The sequence below is a fragment of the Boleophthalmus pectinirostris genome, unplaced genomic scaffold (genome assembly GCF_026225935.1).
Source record: "Boleophthalmus pectinirostris isolate CB_2022bp ecotype Guang Dong unplaced genomic scaffold, ASM2622593v1 HiC_scaffold_9, whole genome shotgun sequence".
Lineage (NCBI taxonomy): Eukaryota > Metazoa > Chordata > Actinopteri > Gobiiformes > Gobiidae > Boleophthalmus > Boleophthalmus pectinirostris.
The window spans coordinates 5,918,662-5,938,008 of record NW_026571541.1 but is presented as its reverse complement, the minus strand read 5'-3'; the positions used below and the strand labels follow the sequence as shown (position 1 = coordinate 5,938,008).

General features: G+C 38.8%; 1 protein-coding gene across 3 annotated transcripts in view; it reads right to left on the bottom strand.

The window, feature by feature from the left end:
• Positions 1-1,699: 1,699 nt before the first annotated feature.
• fat3a (FAT atypical cadherin 3a) overlaps positions 1,700-19,347 on the bottom strand; it is a 203,879-nt gene continuing 186,231 nt past the window's right edge. For 2 of the 3 annotated variants that reach the window (XM_055148012.1, XM_055148013.1), the window contains exons 31-33: positions 18,634-18,693; positions 10,693-10,728; positions 1,700-2,473 (exon numbers count right to left, since the gene is read on the bottom strand). In XM_055148012.1, coding sequence (XP_055003987.1) covers positions 1,890-2,473; positions 10,693-10,728; positions 18,634-18,693 — 680 coding nt within the window. In that variant the 3' untranslated portion in view covers positions 1,700-1,889. The remainder of the gene's footprint in view (positions 2,474-10,692; positions 10,729-18,633; positions 18,694-19,347) is intronic. The other variant, XM_055148014.1, reaches the window with a different exon arrangement.

Below are 19,347 nucleotides of genomic sequence, written 5' to 3'. Positions count from 1 at the left end.
AACCAAGCCACGTATTCGCTTCGATTTTCATTCAAACTTTCCAAATTTCACAATCCTTCTTGTTGGTTACACCATCTGCGTCCATCTTCTGAGTAAGTCTCCCAATCTAATTCAGAAATCCAAACTCCATTATTCAATTATGTCTTACAGCTACATTACTTCGCCCACTTTGTTTTTGACGTGTTTTTTCTCAATGAGATTTAGTGCACATCTATCAGGCATAACAATGAGACCACTGACATTATTACAGAGTGACTATTTCAGACCTCGGAAAGAACTTTACTTTGCAGACCGATATATTTGAAGAGGAACTATGTAACTTTTCTGGTTGAGGCTCTGCCAATCTGTTAGTAGGGATGCACCGATCCAATACTGGTATTGAATATCGGTTTCCAAATATCTGTTCATGTCCTGGTTGGACGTACCGTATTTTCCGGACTAAAAGGCACACCGGATTATAAGGCGCAATATCAGTAATGTTGAATTCTCTCGTCTATTTTCATACATAAGGTGCACTGGATTATAAGACACATTAAGCGTAACAAATGGACGAAACTTGAGGCTGATCCCTTAGCCCAGGCATCCACGATCCATCGGCAGATTGTGGCATAATTCACCCAGCGTTGCCTCCCTGTCTTGGTGAATGTGGATTATGAATGTGAATGTGGGTGGATCATTTAAGTTTGTAAGTTTTATTTCCTACGAGGACGACTCAAATATACATTGAGTAATAATGTGTTTAATGCAGCTTTACGCACATTTGTTTACATTTTAACAGAAAATCACATGGCTCATTTGGAGAAACTATAAGCGCTGAAAAACAGCTCGCTCCTTGTGCGCTGATGCGGTTCAGCTTCTATTGAACTAACGGACATGACTCGGTGGAATATGAGTGTTCTTTCTGTGACAGAGGATGTGACTAAACAAGGACTAAACCAGGTCTAAACCAGGTCTAAAACCAGGTCTAAACTAGATCTAAACCAGGTCTAAACTAGGTCTAAACCAGGTCCAAACTAGGTCTAAACCAGGTCTAAACTAGATCTAAACCAGGTATAAACTAGGTCTAAACCAGGTCTAAACTAGATCTAAACCAGGTCTAAACTAAGTCTAAACCAGGTCTCCAAGTGTTCTTTCTGTGACAGAGGATGTGCTGCTGATGGTGTTACTCTGCGAGGCTCCTACCTAAAGTAGCCGTAATGCAATCCATCAAGCGGTGTGGCTTCGTAGTTTACCAAAGTCATACTAAAACATTTTGACAGATTTTTGAGCGCCGTGTACCACATAAAATTGGTTCGAGGTCACTAAAGGCGCACTGTCACTTTTTGAGAAAATTTAAGGATTTTAAGTGTGCCTTATAGTCCGAAAAATACGGTAATAAGACTATGTACTGGTCATAGTTGGTTCATATAGTCTCTTAGTTTCGAACTGGTATCAGAATCAAAAAAGCTGGATCAGTGCGTCCCAACCTCTCCATAGAGATTTGTCTGGAATGTTCCACAGAATGGCATTACATTGCTTAAACAGCTCATGGTAAGAATTCAGATTTTCAAGGAGCTATTGGCAATAAATACACCTGTAATTTCCAAAATGTGAAATATTTATTATAAGGTTGAGGCCATTCCAGTCATCTCCATGGAGAAAAGCAGAAAAGTTGCATACTGAACCTTTATTTTATTATTATTTTTAAAGCTTAAGATGGTATTTGACTAAAAAATCTATGCCGTTTGTGGTCATAATGTTTTGGCTGATTTGTGTACGACCTTTTTACAATCCCAAAACATTTTTAGTGCTTTATCTTCAAATTTTTTCCCCATGTCAGCTCCTTCTATCCATGTCGACTTGGGTCCCATTTCTTCTCACCATCAAACCATTCACTTTAGTCCTGTCTCTCACACTTCTGTTTGTTGTTGCGATTCCGTTGTTATGGTAACGCCTCGCCTCAGCTCCTCCATACTGTCCCTCTCTGAGTTTGTCTCCGAATCCATGGCGCACGGATTGGAGACGTCGGAAGTCGAAGAAGCTCCGATGGAAAGTTCCTCGTTTTGGCTCGGCGTCCCGTCCCCTAGCGGTAACTGGTGAGGGGGCAGGTACTGGCTGGGGTGAAAGCCTAAAGTGTTCTCTTTCGCCCCCTCCTGTTGGCTGTTGGAAATGTGCGTATAGCTGTCGGCGTAGTCCTCCGCGACCTGACTGGGCAGCGGGACGGGAAGTTGGTCCCCGCTAAACAAGTCCTCGTCCTGGGGAGGGGGGTAGTCACTGTCTATGTCGTACCCGCCCAGATAGTAGTCCGACTCCAGCTCGCGCGCGCTTCCCGTAAGCTGGGAGGAGGAGGAGTTTGTGAGGCCGGGGGCGGGGCTTGGGTTTCCGCGGGAGGAGTTTGACGCGTCGTTGGTCGGGACGGCTTCGTATCCGGGCGCCTCTTCGATGTCGGAAAGGCGAGTGTTCGGCATCCAGTCTGAAGTGTCCCAATGGTAGGCTGCATAAGAGATGAGAATTAGATTGCAGATATTGTTTGATATTGTTTTTTTTTTTTGTTTTTTTTAGTTTAAAGGTCCTGTATTACAAAAATTTGACTCTTGTGAGCTTTTAGTCATCTTATAATGTTGTTACATCGTCAAAAACAACCCTAGATTTGTGTTTTGTTTCATTCACATGTTTGAGTGAGCCTTTATTATTAGTCTGTCTACATCTCCAAAGCTCAAAATGCTCTGTTCCACCTTGTGATGTCATGAAGCAGTACTTTTCAAGTATTCCAGTTTTATTTACATTTACTTTCTGGCTCAGATACCTTTTACCTTCAGTTCCATACAGCAGGGGTCCTCAACCTGCGGGCCCAGGGACGGGTACCAGGCTGTAAGTCGCTTGGTACCGGGCCGCAGCTAACTGGACCGGTCTAAACCAGGTCTAAACCAGGTCTAAACCAAGTCTAAACCAGGTCTAAACCAGGACTAAACCAGGTCTAAACCAAGTCTAAACCAGGTCTAAACCAGGTCTAAACCAGGACTATACCAGGTCTAAACCAGGTCTAAACCAGGACTAAACCAGGTCTAAACCAAGTCTAAACCAGGTCTAAACCAGGTCTAAACCAGGACTATACCAGGTCTAAACCAGGACTAAACCATTTCTAAACCAAGTCTAAACCAGGTCTAAACCAGGTCTAAACCAAGTCTAAACCAGGACTAAACTTTGTCTCAACCAGTTCTAAACCAGGTCTAAACCAAGTCTAAACCAGGAATAAACCAGGACTAAACCAGTTCTAAACCAGGTCTAAACCAAGTCTAACCCAGGTCTAACCCAGGTCTAAACCAGGTCTAAACCAAGTCTAAACCAAGTCTAAACCAGGACTAATCCAGGTCTAATCCAGGTCTAAACCAAGTCTAAACCAGGACTAATCCAGGTCTAACCCAGGTCTAATCCAGGTCTAAACCAAGTCTAAACCAAGTCTAAACCAAGTCTAAACCAGGTCTAAACCAGGTCTAAACCAGGAATAAACCAGATCTAAACCAGGTCTAAACCAAGTCTAAACCAGGACTAAACCAAGTCTCAACCAGTTCTAAAACAGGACTAAACCAGGTCTAAAACAAGTCTAAAACCAGGTCTAAAACCAGGTCTAAAACAGGTTTAAAACCAGGACTAAACCAGGACCCAGGACTAAAACAGGATTTACCCAGAACTTAACCATGCTGTGCAGAGCGCCCCACCCCCATCCCCCGGTCTGCAAAATATTATTGTATATAAAACCGGAAATCCAATCCATGGTGCAAAAAAGGTTGGGAACCACTGCTGTGCAGGTTAGCAATACCTGGGCTGAAACCAAATGAGTCTATGTATATACATAGAAACTGTATTGTAATTCAAATCTAAAAACGAAATCCAAAACCTGGTTAATGTGTATAAAGTTTCAAACAAACAAACAAAATGGAGTACTTCGTGTAACACCACATGACACTGTAAGGTGGAACAGAATGTATTTCATTTGAGTGAAGAGCACAGCCTAAATATGAACCAAAACACAACTCCAGGTCGGTTTGTGATGAAGAACCAACATTACAACATAGAAAATCAAAAAATGTGTAGTATAGGCCCTTTAATGTAACTGAGAATACAACATCAACATCAGTATATTTGGTTGGGCATGCACGTGACATTAGACATTTGAACGGGTTAAAATACAAAGAATTAAACAGCGATTTTCAAGCTGGGTTTCATATTTGAAGCCGATCACAAGAGCATAACCTGTAGTGAGAGGGTTAGAGTGGACACATGCAGCAGGAGCCTGTGGAGGAGGGAGCATGCTCACGTTTTCACATCAAGTTTAGTATCCGTACACAATATTTAACTGTTAAACAAAGTCATTCATTATCGACACAATACAGAAGACATTTTTCACATTTAAGCCTGAACTTGACAGTCCTTCATGTGACGTGAGACGGTTTTCCCAAAGACACTCACTTCAGTTTCTGGGTGAGTGGGAGTGATGCATCTGACCTTTAAAATTTATTGGTTTTTTTTGTTATTTGTAACATTTTCAAGAGCTTTTTTGGCAGCCAACTTCTTCTAAGTGCTGTCGCTGTTATTTCAATTTCATAACATCATAGAAGTTTGGTATTTATTCTAATTGATTTATGAAATGTTTTTGGGTTCACCTTTACACCATGAGCGTTTCTGCTAAAAGGTGAACTCACTGAAATTGAGACCCACTGTGTAACTTTTCTAATGTGGCTGTGCGATTAGTCAAATTCATCAGGTTTTTTAACAATCGAGATTTTCAAAACTGGCAGAATTGTCAATGCTGATCAGAAATAATGATTGTATGACATGTTCAATCATTGAGAAAGCTCCAGTTCGCATCACGTCTATTGATTAAGTGAATTCGATCAATTTATTTTAATCACAGGCTGGACTAATGTAGCAAACATGAAGGACTGTTCGCTTCACTGGACTTGAAAAAACTCAGCAGGGTTTCCCGTAGATTCTGGGGAGATCATTTCATTGTATTTTATTTATAATTTGTGGTGTATAAATGGAGTTTGTTTCCTATTTTAATCTTGAGAAATCCTTTTAGACCAGAATAGCCACTTTTAAATGTCTATGATAAGACAATACATGCATCCCAAATTTCAGACTTCCCGTCATCGCACAATGCATACTGGGAAGGATCCCCTGAAAAAGTGAGCATCAAATCGTCATGTTTGTTTTCCCAGTGGGATGTGTCTATTGACAAAGCTGATCTTTTTAAGTCTTTGTTTCTGGTTCTGATATTGTCATATTTTCGTTTTGGGATTTGGACTTCGTTATTGTGTGGTTGTTGGATCCTAACAGCGGAAAACAGATCGAGAGATGAGCTTTGGAAGTTTGCGAACTCCATAACTGCAAAATGGTATCAGATTTGTATGCCTGCCAACCTCCGTTCAAACTGTTTCCCTTCCCAACGGAACTGAAAAATAGTGAAAGGTGAAGGCGATGGGCAGGATTGATACGAACAAGGAAACCATTGACTGCCTAAGAAATCATCACGAGTTTACGGCAAACATTTAGTATGTAGAGCGCCATCAAAGCGGGATCCCGTTTGTTAAGCGAGAGGTGCAGAAGACAAACAGGCTGAGCTCGCACTTTCTTGTTCTTGTAGTTTTACAGGAACATCACGTCTTGGTCGCTTTGCAGTGGAAGGTGTTTCTTGAAGAACAGTTGATGCCTTTCACTTTGGCGTTGGCTTTTTAAATTCGTAACCAAGGTTGAGGCGCTCCACATACAAAATGTTCTCAGGATGATTTAAGCAGTCAAAGGTTTCCTTTTTGGTTCTTCCTGTGGATCAATCCTGCCCATCACCTTCATCTTTCACTATTTTTCAATTCCGTTGGGAAGAGAAACAGTTTGAAGAGATGTTTCACATAGATTCACACAGATCTGATTCCCTTTTGTATTTATGGAGTTCACCAACTTCCGAAGCCCATTTCTCGAGTCGTTTTCCGCTCTCAGGACATCAACAACCACACAATTATGATGTCCAAATCCCATAACTAAAATATGACAATCTCAGAACCAGAAACAAAAGCGATATGGTTCAAAAGACTTGAAAAGGTCGGCTTTGACAATAAATGCATCCCACTGGGAAAACAAACATGGCAGTTTGATGCTCACTTTTTCGGAGGGCCCTTCCCCGTGTGAACTGCACAATGACCAGAAGTCCGAAATTGGGGATGCATGTATAGAAAAGAAAGTGTCATTTTGTGAAGCCAGTTCTTTAGTCCAGGTTGTTTTTAGATCATGAGGGGCTATCATATTCTCCTGTATTCATGGGAAACACTGCTCAGACCTTTACACATCACTTTAACATCACAAAAAGAAGCAACATGTGAGCAAAATAAAGGAAAAAACAAGCAAAACAAGCCAAACTCAAACATGTCCATGCACTGAAGCAAAATGGTGCCATCCAAAATGCAGAGGGTGGGACTGGACATGGGACTGGACGTAGGACAGGCAGGACGGGCTGTGGGGCTGTGGGACGTCTCTGGACACACAAACAGAACAGAGGAGAAGGACAGAGAGACACAGGGGGACAGAGAGAGACAGACAAGGAGAAAAGAGAGAGAGAGAGAGAGAGAGGAGAGGAGAGGTGGACAAAAGTGAACTGTCCATTCAAGCTGAGATTCAGACCTGGGAGAGGAGGCTGTGGAGGGTTTATTTTTGTCTCATTTTTTGTTCTTGTTTTGTATAATGTGAAAATCAAGAATTAAACTACTACTTAAGTTACTACTACTACTACTACTACTACTACTACTATTACTACTATTAAACTGTTTCCCTTCCCAACGGAATTGGGTACTACTACTACTACTACTACTACAACTACTTCTACTGCTGCTGCTGCTGCTGCTGCTGCTGCTGCTGCTGCTGCTGCTACTACTACTACTACTACTAGTCTTCTACTATACAACTCTTTATCACCACTACTACTACTACTACAACTGCTACTGCTTTTACTATTGCTACTGCTACTACTGCTACTGCTGTTGCTGCTACTTCTACTTGTGCTGCTGCTACTACTACTACTACTGCTACTTCTACTATTACACAACTCTTTATCACTACTACTGCTACTACTGCTACTACTACTACTACTGCAACTACAACTGCTACTACTACTACTACTACTATTACTACAACTACTGCCTAATACTGCTACTACTACTACTGTTACTTTGCTGATGTAAATTGTATCTTTTCTTTTTGGAGTATTTCTTCATTATTAGATGCTGTTATTATTATGTTTTATCGTTATAGTAACAGAAAGACCTAAAATATATGATTCAAAAATTTTTTAATATCCTGATGTAAAAAGGCTCAAATAGACAACTGACAAAATGTAAGGATCCTAAAATATATTGAATGTATATATATATAGTTGAGAAGTATTTTTAAAGAATATATCATTATGTAATAAAGAACAATTAGATCTTATGTATTTGAATAATATTTCCCATGTATGACCTGATTCTTTTAAAGGTGCAGTGTGTAACTTTTCTGGTGGAGGATCCATCAAATACTTTATTGCTTTGTCTGGAATTTTTCATAGTATGGCATTAAACTTTTCTATCTTCATGGAGATAGAATGGACCCCATCAAAAAGTTACACAGTGCAACTTTCAGATTCATAAGTAAAATCCAAAATATATATGAACAGATATTTATACCTAACAATCTACTGTAATAATAATAATGTTTTATCTGATTGACTTTGCATGTAAGCCCGGCCTAAACCATAGCCCCTGGTGCTTTTAATATAGATGGTGATTTGTTTAATATGCTGCAGGCAGGGCTCCTCTGTGTTTCTAATGAAAACATTTATCACGGCATGAGCCTTAATATCTGTGTTCAGACATGGAAATCATTGCCCCGAGACATGTCCCCTCTAATGAGTGAACCAAATGAATTCGACACAGTGACTATTGGATTTCACGACTACAATAAATCAGCCCAAAGTGATCAAGATGCATTAGACAGTAAAAGCTGTACAGGCCATTTTTAAAACGAAGAATTCTGATGAAAGCGGTCGCAGGTGTAACGGGAATAACTCAAGTTTGTCTCTATCTACATCAGGAGGAGCTAGGATCAAACCAGGACCAAACCCGGACTCTAGTGTCCTGTTACTGAAAACTACCAGTTAAAAGTTTGGACACTATCTCAATGGTTTTTTTTTTCTCCTTATTTTTACTGCTACTACTACCACTAACACTACCAGTACTACCACTACTACCACTAATACTACCAGTACTACCACTACTACCACTACTACCACTAATACTACTAGTACTACCACTACTACCACTAATACTACCAGTACTACCACTACTACCACTAACACTACCAGTACTACCACTACTACCACTACTACCACTAATACTACTAGTACTACCACTACTACCACTACTACTACCACTACTACTACCACTACCAGTACTACCACTACTACCACTAACACTACCAGTACTACCACTACTACCACTACTACCACTACTACTACCACTACCAGTACTACCACTACTACCACTAACACTACCGGTACCACTACTACCACTACTACTACTACTACCGCTACTACTACTACTACTACTACTACTACCACTACTACTACCACTACCAGTACTACTACCACTACCACTAGTACTACCACTACCACTACTACCACTACTACTACCACTACCACTACCACTGCTACTACCACTACTTCCACTACCACTACTACTACTACCACTTCTACTACCACTACCACTGCTACTACCACTACTACTACCACTACTACTAGTATTACCACTACTACTGCTACTCCTATTACTACTACAATTATTACTATTACTATTACTACTAATATTACTACTATTACTACTACAACAACTATTATTACTACTTTTACTACTACTTTTACTATTACTTACAGCTATTATTACTATTACTATGACAACTACTACTCTTACTAAGATTACTACTACCATCACTATTACTACTACTAGTACTACTACCATTACCATTACTATACTACTACTACTACTACTATTACTACTATTACAACTTCTACTGTTACTAATATTACTACTACAACTATTACTACTATTGCTACTACTACATTACTATTATTATCACTACTACTACTTTTACTACTACTACTACCACTATTACTACTATTACTATTATTACTACTTCTACTATGACTACTATTACTACTACTGCTACTACAACTACTGCAGTGCAAATTGTATCTTTTCATTTTGGACCTAAAATAAATATTCAAAATTTGTTTAATATCCTGATGTAAAATAATGGCCCAAATGGACAAAATGTAATTGAAATATTGAAAGTATATTTAGTTTTTATATAGTATTTTTAAAGAATATGCAATTATGTAATAAAAAACAATTTGATCATAGGTATTTGAAAAATATTTCCCATTTTTGACCTGATCGTATTAAAGATGCACTGTGTAACTTTTCTAGTGGAGGGTCCATCCTGTCTGAGATTATGCCGCTTTTCCTTGAATGTTCCACAGTATGGCATTAAATACATCTATGCAATTTGCATTTACTCAATTACAGACGTTATTATTACTCAAAAGTACCACAGAAAACATGCCGCCTTTCCACAGATCTAACCTACATGCAACTTGGCCTGGCAGTGTTACTTGCTTGTTTCCATGGAAATAGAAATACTTAATGGCATACTGTGGAACATGACAGAAAAAGCAAAAGTTAAATAGTGTACCTTAGAAGTTTTTCAATTTTTGTCTTTGCCATAATAATAATTCCATATATCTTACTTCATAGATTTGATATTTGATAAAGAAAAAACATTGAATGAGTGTGTGCGTCCAAACTTAACGTATTTCACATTTACAACCAGTTTAATCAGATTTGTCGAAGAAAATACTTTTGATCCTTTGGTGAACAGCATCTAATATAGGAAGCTCACTCCTCACTATTGAATTTCATTAATTTCGAGACACGTCGTGGTCCTACAAAAAGCTGTATTTGAATATTTCTGTTTGTATAATGGATGCAAATCAAAACAAAACTTGAACTATGAAAAGCTGTAATTATTTTCAGAGAACAGAACACTCAGTCTCCACGTGATTCTCGGGTTTAGGCGTTTATATTTTATCTTAGTCTTCACTCAAATGTTAATGGATCAGATGTTTAAAATGCAAAACGAAAACACTGATTTTAAAGGTACGCTGTGTAACATTTCCGTCACGTGCTCGTCTCCATGGAGATGTTATCGCTTTGTCGAGAATGTTCCACGAGAGATTAAACCACAGACTTCATTACAGGTCAGATTTGCGCGAGAATGATTGTATTTTTGAGCAATAAAAAATTAATAAATGCTTAGATCGATGAGTTTAATGTCAGACCGTGGAACTAAGCAATAACATCTCCATGGAAAGAAATAATGACGGACCTTCCACCATAAAAAATAACGCAATGCACCTGTAAACATAAAGTTTTGTAAGGAAAATGTGTATTAATTTTGATTCAAATAAGTAACCCAGGTCTGATCAGAGACTTTGAAGGCGTCCATTTTGTTATCACCAGAAAAACAGATGAAGGAAGAGACAGGGATGGACAGAATAGAAGAAGAAGTGAATGGGGTTGGTTGTGGGTTGGGTTGGGGTTTGGGGTTTGGGGTTGGGGTTGTTGCAGTCACCTCTGTTGTAGGTTTGACCCTGATCCATGACGGACACTGCTCCAATGAAGAAACAATAGAAAAACACGTTACTAACGGCTTAAGAGCACCTACGCTATCTGCTATCTTCAGGCTAAAGAAAGTAAAGAAACAGAAAGAAAAAAAGGCTGAAAAGAAAAAATGTACCGTGAAAGGTAAAGATAAGGAAGAAACAGATGTAAACGTGGTTTTGGGAAGAAGAAGGTGAAGGTTCATGCTGAAAGTGGGCTGCTTCCTACTGGGTCCATGGAGAAGATGTAAGTGATCATCTCAAACGAACTGACCCTAACCCTGTCATGGACTTTTTAACTGATTCACTAAAAACTGCAGTACATTTTTACACTATACTTCTACTATATAAGACTCAAATTAGGTATAACCATAAACTAGAACAAAAAATGTTTCAGAATACAGTTTTAGGATTGTCTTGACCAGAGTAATATTAAAGATTGTGGATGGACGGGGTGGGATTGATACGATCATAAACGGTAAACTTTCATGCCTTCTTTATCATTATTATTAGTTTGTGCGACCATAGTAATTGTAATTTATTTTGCTGTATGTAAATATTTGTAAAGTTCTGTGATCAGTAAACAAAAGAAACGGCATCATTTTTTAAACTATGTCATGTTCAGGAGTGGGTTAATATAAGTTTTTCTTCTTCCCACTCCTTTTTGAGAACTGTGCTTTTCTGTTGATTACAGTGTATGTACCATATTTTTCGGAATATAAGGCACGATATCAGTAATGTTGAATTCTCTTGTCTATTTTCATACTTAAGGTGCACCAGATAAGACGCATTAAGAGAAACAAACGGACGAAAGTTGCAACTGATCCCTTACCCCAGACGTCCACGATCCATTGGCGTCTTGGTGAATGTGGATTATGGATGTGAATGTGGGTGGATCATTTAAGTTTTTTTTTTTTTTTTTTTATTTCCTATGAGGAACGACTCAAATATACATTGAGTAATAATGTGTTTAATGCAGCTTTGCACACATTTGTTTACGTTTTACAGAAACAAAACTTAAAATCACATGGCTAATTTGCATAAACTACAAACGCTGAAAAAACTGCTCATTCCTTGTGCGCTAATGCGGTTCAGCTTGTCGGGCTAACTATGGTACAGATTTCTGAGCGACGTGTACCAAATAAAATTGGTTCGAGGTTAGTAAGCACAATCAGAATTAATACATAAGGTGCACTGTCGATTTTTGAGAAAATGAAAGAATTTTAAGTGCGCCTTATAGTCTGAAAAACATGGGAGTATGTGTATGATTATTCTTTCTCTTTTGGCACAAACTCAAAAATCATTAAATATGAATGAATCAGTCAATCAAGGTCCTACATTACACAAAATTGACTCTTGTAAGCTTTAAGTCATGATATAATGTTGTTACCTCCTCAAAAACAAACCTGGAGTTGTGTTTTGTTACATTCACATGTTTAAGTAACCCTTTATTATTAGTCTGTCTACATTTCCAAAGCTCAAAATGCTCTGTTCCACCTTGTGATGTCACTTACTAACTGTAGTATTGAAGATAGCAGCTACCTTTTATTTTTGTTTTATCCAAATCCAGATTATTCAAATGATATTAGTGAAGATTCATGAAGTTTAAACACACACTAGAGCCTTTCCTTTATTACCACGTGACATCACAAGGTGGAACAGAGTGTTTCCAGTTTGAGAGAAGCATAAATATGCAGGGTTTGTGTGTTAAAATTGTGTGAATGAAACAAAACACAACTCCAGGTCTGTTTGTGAAGAGGAAATAACATTTGAACATAGATCAGAAAATAGTGTAATATGGGACCTTTAAAGAAAAACTATTAATATTTTGGGTTAAAATTTGCAAATAAACTTCTGAAATAAGTTGTAAAATGGGGCTGGTAATATGCTTAATTCCATTCTGTCTTTAAACTCTTCCTGTAAAACTCCAGTATTTCCCTGACTCATGTGCAAAGCTTCAGAGTTTTTTTTATTTTTTATGGGAGTCTTTTACTGCAGCGGGGCCTGGCTTCCTGTCCATCTGAGGATCGCTGCACGTGCCACAGGAGCATGATGGGTAAAAATAGCTCAGCGGAGGTATTTTTAGCCCGAGTGAGAGAGGGAGAGACTGCCGCAGAATAACAAGCTTTGTCTGAACTCCAGCAAACGTGACATACAGACGAAATTTCCGAAAAGTCTGAAGTCATCTGAGGATTGGAGAAACGAAGAGAGATGGAGAAAGTGCAGCAGGGTTCCCACAGTTTCAGTGACGGGATAATGACTTTTACAATCAGACTAATTTAAGCCTGGATTAGTACCAGAGGAGCTGAATGACAAAGTATAATGAACTTTAAGGACAGGACATAGTACAATTGTTATACTTTAAAGGGCCTTTTACACTGTTATATTGTTGTTTCCTCATTGAAAATTTACCTGGAGTTGTGTTTGATTTCATTCACACATATTTAACGCACAAACTCTGCAGATTTAGGCTGAGTTCTTCTCTCAAACAGAAAATATTCACTGTTCTACCTTGTGATGTCACGTGGTAATCCAGAAAGTAACTCGATACACCTTTTCTATAGAATCATTTGGATCATTTCAGACCTGAATTTGACCATCTTTACTGAACAAAACTACCGCTTTATGACAGCACAAGGTGGAGCAGAGCATTGTGAGCTTTGGAAATGTAGACAGACTAATAATAAAGGATGACTCAAACATGTGAATGAAACAAAACACAACTCCAGGTCTGTTTTTGAGGGCCTCATTTCCTAGTGAGCCAGAGTGTTGGAGACGTATGGAGACACTTTTCGTAAATATTCCATCCAGTCCTTGTATTTGCAGAGGTCGCTGGTGCTAGGCTAGTGCATGTCAATGGCCATAGTTAGCCCGCCACTAAAAACAGTCTTACCCACTCCACAAAACACCCGAAGAAAATCTATTATTACACCAGACTGTCCATGTACATGTCTGTGTCAACAGAATAATGTCTGAAATAAAATGAACCTTGCATCGCATGAATCGTGACGGACTATTTTCTCAGCAGCAGTGGAATTTTACTTTGCTGTTAAGATATCAGTTCTAGGTGATATCAGTCTGCCACTGCCAAGCTTTCTGTCAGGAAGTACAACTCAAACATAAATCCTTCAAATGCAAGGTTGGTTTTACTTCTAAAATTATTCTATCGACACAGAAGTTTACATCGACAGCCTGGCGTAATAATTAGGGGTGTAACGATATCCAAGTCTCACGATACAATATCATCAGAGTCTGAACCTCACAGTACGATATTTATTGCGATATCGTGGGAAAGCTCATGATATGTTGGGGAGGCTCACGATTAGAGATGTAACAATATCCAAATCTCTCAGATGATATTTTCACGATATACAGTCCCTGACAAAAGTCTTGTCGCTTATCCATTTTGTAGAAACAAAAGCTTATAACTTGACTTTAAATTAATCAATTGGTTTTTAGAAATGTCTCATTTGAAAGCTAAAACCCTCCCAAATTATGCTCAATATACTAAAATAAATTTGCTTCACTGAAGAAAGATTGATCATTTAATGAACACAGAAAGGTCAGATTTTGGCAAGACAAAATTTTGTCACCTACAGAAAATTGAACAAATAATTTACTTCAAAATACAAAAATATGTTGCATAACATCAGTGAATGAAGTAGTGGTGCTGTGAGATCCATATTTAATATCTTGTCTGACTTCCATGAGCTTGAATGACTGCATCCATGCGGTTCCACAATGATTCATACAATTTGTTGATGAAGTCATCAGGAATAGCAAAGAAAGCGTCTTACATGCCTCCCAGAGTTCATCAAGATTCTTTGGTTTTGCCTTCCATGCTTCCTCTTTCATTCTACCCCAGACATGCTCAATGATGTTCATGTCTGGTGACTGGGCTGGTCAGTCCTGGAGCACCTTGATCTTCTTTGCCTTGAGAAACTTTGATGTAGAGATAGAAGTATGTGATGGAGCACCATCCTGCTGCAAAATTTGACCCCTTTTATGGTTGGGAATGTAAGAGGAGCTAATACTTCTTGATATTTTAGGTTATTGATATTTGCCTTCCACCCTGCAAATGTCTCGCACACCCCCATACTGGATGTAACCCCAGACCATGATTTTTCTACTACCACCAAACTTAACTTTTTCTGGGTGAATCTTGGATCCATGTGGCTCCAGTAGGTCTCCTGCAATATTTGCGGTGGCTGTGATGTAATTCAACCGAGGATTCATCTGAGAAATCCACCTTCTGCCACTTTTCCAGTGTCCATCCTTTTAGCAGGCTGTGGGCCTTGGCAAATGCCACACGTTTTTTTAATTGCCTTTTGTTTAGTGCTGGTTTCTGTGCACTGATTCGACCATGGAGGCCATTTCGAGACAGAATTCTACAAACTGTTGTGGTTGACACAGGGACTTGAGGTGACCAGGCCTGGTGGAGTCTGCTGCAGTGGAAAAGGGGCTGGCCTTGGATTTTCAAAATCAACAAACGGTCCTCCCGAGCAGTTGTCTTGCGGGGTCTGCTGGACCTGGGCTTGTCAAAAACATCTCCAGTCATTTCAGATCTTTTTCTTATTCTTTGTACTTGACACTGAGACACATTGAAGGTGTCACCACCTCAGCAGTGGATCTGGTCTTCAGCCTCTTGATAATTAACGCTTTGGTCTCAGGGTGGATCTTAGGCATGTTGTCAGAGGTCAAGTTGCAGTTGATGTGAAGGTCTGGTGTGCTGAGGTTCTTTTTATACACACCCACTAATTGATTGATCAGTAACTGATCACAGGTGAGGCTGTAATCTAGGATTGGGTGCATCATATGACAAGGCCACAAGACTTTTGTCTTGCCAAAATCTGACCTTTCTGTGTTCATTAAATGATCAATCTTTCTTCAGTGAAGCAAATTTATTTTAGTATATTGAGCATAATTTGGGAGGATTTTAGCTTTCATATGAGACATTTCTAAAACCAATCGATTAATTTAAAGTCAGGTTATAAGCTTTTGTTTCTACAAAATGGATAAGCGACAAGACTTTTGTCAGGGACTGTACATCTCACGGTACGATATTTTTGTAGAGGTTAACAAAACTGTGAATATGATACTTTTCCTTTTAAAATGCCTTGACAAGACTTAATCCAAGGAACTAAGACTTAAAAGTGCTTAGAACTGTTATTTCTTCTTGTAGTCTACACTGAAAGCAAAGGATCATGGTCTATGTAGTTTTTTTTTTTAGCTATTGCTGCACCTTAACTCTTAACTTAAGCAAAAAGACTTGTAATTCGATATATTGTGATGGTCCACGATGTTATTGTGAGAACTTTGACGATACGATATCACAATATTTCGGTTATCGTTACATTCCTAGTACTAACAGTTTTGCTTCGGGTGTTTTGTGGAGTGGGTAAGACTGTTTTTAGTGGCAGGATAACTATGACCATTGACATGCACTAGTCTAGCACCAGTGACCTCTGCAAACACAAGGACTGGATGGAATATTTTAAAAAGTGTCTCCACACGTCTCCAACACTCTGGATCACTAGGAAATGAGGTCCTATGTCCAAATTTCTGGACTGTCCCCCTAAAGCTGCACTACGTAACATTTTTAGTGGAGCGTCCCTCACCTGCTTGTCACCATGGAAATATTATTGCTTTGTCTAGAATGTTCCACAGTTTAGATTACGTTACATACCAGTTCAGATCTGTGTAGAGTCACTCTTATTCACAGAAGGAATTATTGTATTTTTGAGCAATAGAAACACTGTAATGAATAAATGTAAGATGGATATGTTTAATGTCATACCGTGGAACATTCTAGGCAAAGCAATAACATCTCCATGGAGACGAGCAGGTAGAGGACCCTCCTGAACCACAGGCACTAAACTCGGGGCCAAACTAAGTGTTATTAAAATATGAAAGTTGATCAAAATCTGGAAAATGAAATTAAAACAAAACAAAACTTGGTAATGTATGAGAATGTACCAAAACACTTGAAACTGTATGAGATGTGTTTTTAAAATGGGTGATATTGTAAACATTTCAGTATCAAGTATCCTGTGCATTCCAAATTCTAAGTACTAAAACAATACAATTCTGAATTCCTCTTTCTAAATTTTGCCCTTCAGACCTCATATTTTTAAGCTTTTTACATTTCAGTTTCAGCTTCTACATAAGACTTTCTATGTTGTCCTGACATTCTATGGTTTAGATAGATATTTTTTTTTGTGTAAGTCTTTGTGATCTAGGCAGTTTCTTTTTGTATTTTTCTGACTATCTTGAAAAATGACTCAAAAATGACTCAAGCTTTTACGCAAGAGACACATTATTAAAGAGCCCGTATTACTCTGTTTTCTTTTACACTGTGTTACAATGTTGTTTACCCATCAAAACAGACCTGGAGTTGTGTTTTGTTTCATTCACACATGTTTCACACAAATCCTGCAAATTTAGACCCCGTTTACACTGAAACGAATCTGCGTATCGTATCTGCGTCCGGACATGTTGTTTCTGTGTCCGCAATCAAAGCGTTCCCTGTCCACACGGAAACGCAAAACTGCCTAAAACGCTAGTCACGTGATAGGCTGGTGTCACGTCGTAACAATGTCCTGATGTCACGTGAGCGGTACAAACAAGGAAGTCTGAAGTTGCAGCAGCTGATTTTGAGCCGAGGGAGATGGCAAGTGAAAAAACAACGAGGTTCAGTTGTTACACTGGATTTTAAGATGAGCATGGCGGCTCTGACTCGTTTCTGTATCCGCAAGTCTTCCCTATCCACACAGTTTTGAGCATATTTGTTTACGTTTTACAGAAACAAAACTTAAAACCACATGACTCATTTGCATAAACTATAAGCGCTCAAAAAACAGTTTGCTATTGTGCGCTGATGTGGTTCAGCTTCTGTCGGACTAAAGGACACGACTCAGTGGATTATGAGTGTTCTTTCTGTGACAGAGGGGTGTTCTGCTGATGGTGAGTCTGTTCTGTTTTTCTGATGCGTTGGAGATGGTTCATGTTAAACTTTTCAGAGATTATACGGTCTATGCGTACAATCATATGCATAGACCGCTTATATGAATGGACATATATTCTAGCTTCTTAGCGTTTTGGCGGTGAATTACTTTGCGGCGCATAGAACTACATCAGCGTATCAGCGTTTTCAGGCGTCCACACGGTGCCGGATCAGATCCGTACTCAAATGAATTCGTGGGAGCTGGAGACACCAGATCGTTCCGTCTCTAGAGCTGTTTTCTATCGGATTAGTGTGAACGAACACTGCATCAGCAATGAAAACGATTCAAATACGTACTAGTGTGGACGGGGTCTTAGGCTCTTTGCTCAAACAAAAAACACTCTGTTCCACTATATGATGTCATGTGGTAATAAAGGAAGTGCTCCATTGTGTTTTTAAACTTAATACACATTCACTAGTTCAATTATTTGGATTATTTCAGCCCTCTCTACTGAACTAAAACTAAAATAGTAAATGTTAACTTAAAATCTACCACTTCATGACATCACAAGGAGGAACAGAGCATTCTGAGCTTTGGAGATGTAGACCGAACATGCGTGAATTAAACAAAACACAACTCGAGGTGTGTTTTTGAGGAGGTTACAACATTCTAACATGGCTTAAATCCATTTTGTGTAATACAGGACCTTTAAACTACCTGCAGTAAATAAATAGTTCAAGAAACTGCCCTTTCAAATAGTGAATACATTCAAAAATTCCACATTCTAAACTTTGCACTTAAACTTTTCCTTTCTATCTGTTTCATATTTCATCGCATTATCTCCTCTTTCTAAACTCCACTACACTGCATTTCCTGATTTGCGGTTGCCGTGCCGACCTGGTGGGAACCCTGTGCAGCGCTGGAGGAGGGAGGAGCAGGAGAGATGGGAGCAGGACACAGACATGGTACCTTCACTCTCGATTGAGTCCACTGCGTCATTGACCAATCGAATGACGGTCACTATGGAGGCTTGTGGGGGAGAGATACAGCAGCGTCAGAGAATCACAAACGAAAAAAATAGAAATAGAGAAAGAAAAATCCATAAAGGGACCCGACTTCTCGATCCTGTGTGGTGCGTGGGTGTGGTTTGAATAACACACAAAAAAAAAGTTTTAAAGCAAATTATAATAACGACAAGCAAAATGGAGGTTTCAAGGCTGTAGGCATTAGACAGACTCACAGTATTTGTGTTTTTTTGGGTCGATACATGTCATAGTTTATCTTTTTTTTTTTTTTTCCAATTCAAGATAAAAATTTGAAGAATCATTTTTTATTTTTCACTTATTTTTTTTACTGTTTTTCACCAAATATAAACAGTACAAGCACTTTTAACATTTCTGTAATTAATTATTTTAGTAGTTTTTGTCTTAAAGATGCACTATGTCACTTTTCTGTTTCTTGTCACCATGGAGATGCCTCAAATGTTACACAGTGTGACATTAATCTTCCATCTTTGAAAGCGTTGATTCAATTACATGTGTTTTTATGTGTTTGTCTGTTTTTAAGCGGACTCTTCTCTCCACAGATCTGGCTTGTCTCAGTGGAGATACATCAGTTTAGTAGCTTTAACCTTCCCCAGAAATGTTACACAGTGCATCTTTAAAGGGACCATATTTTCTGATC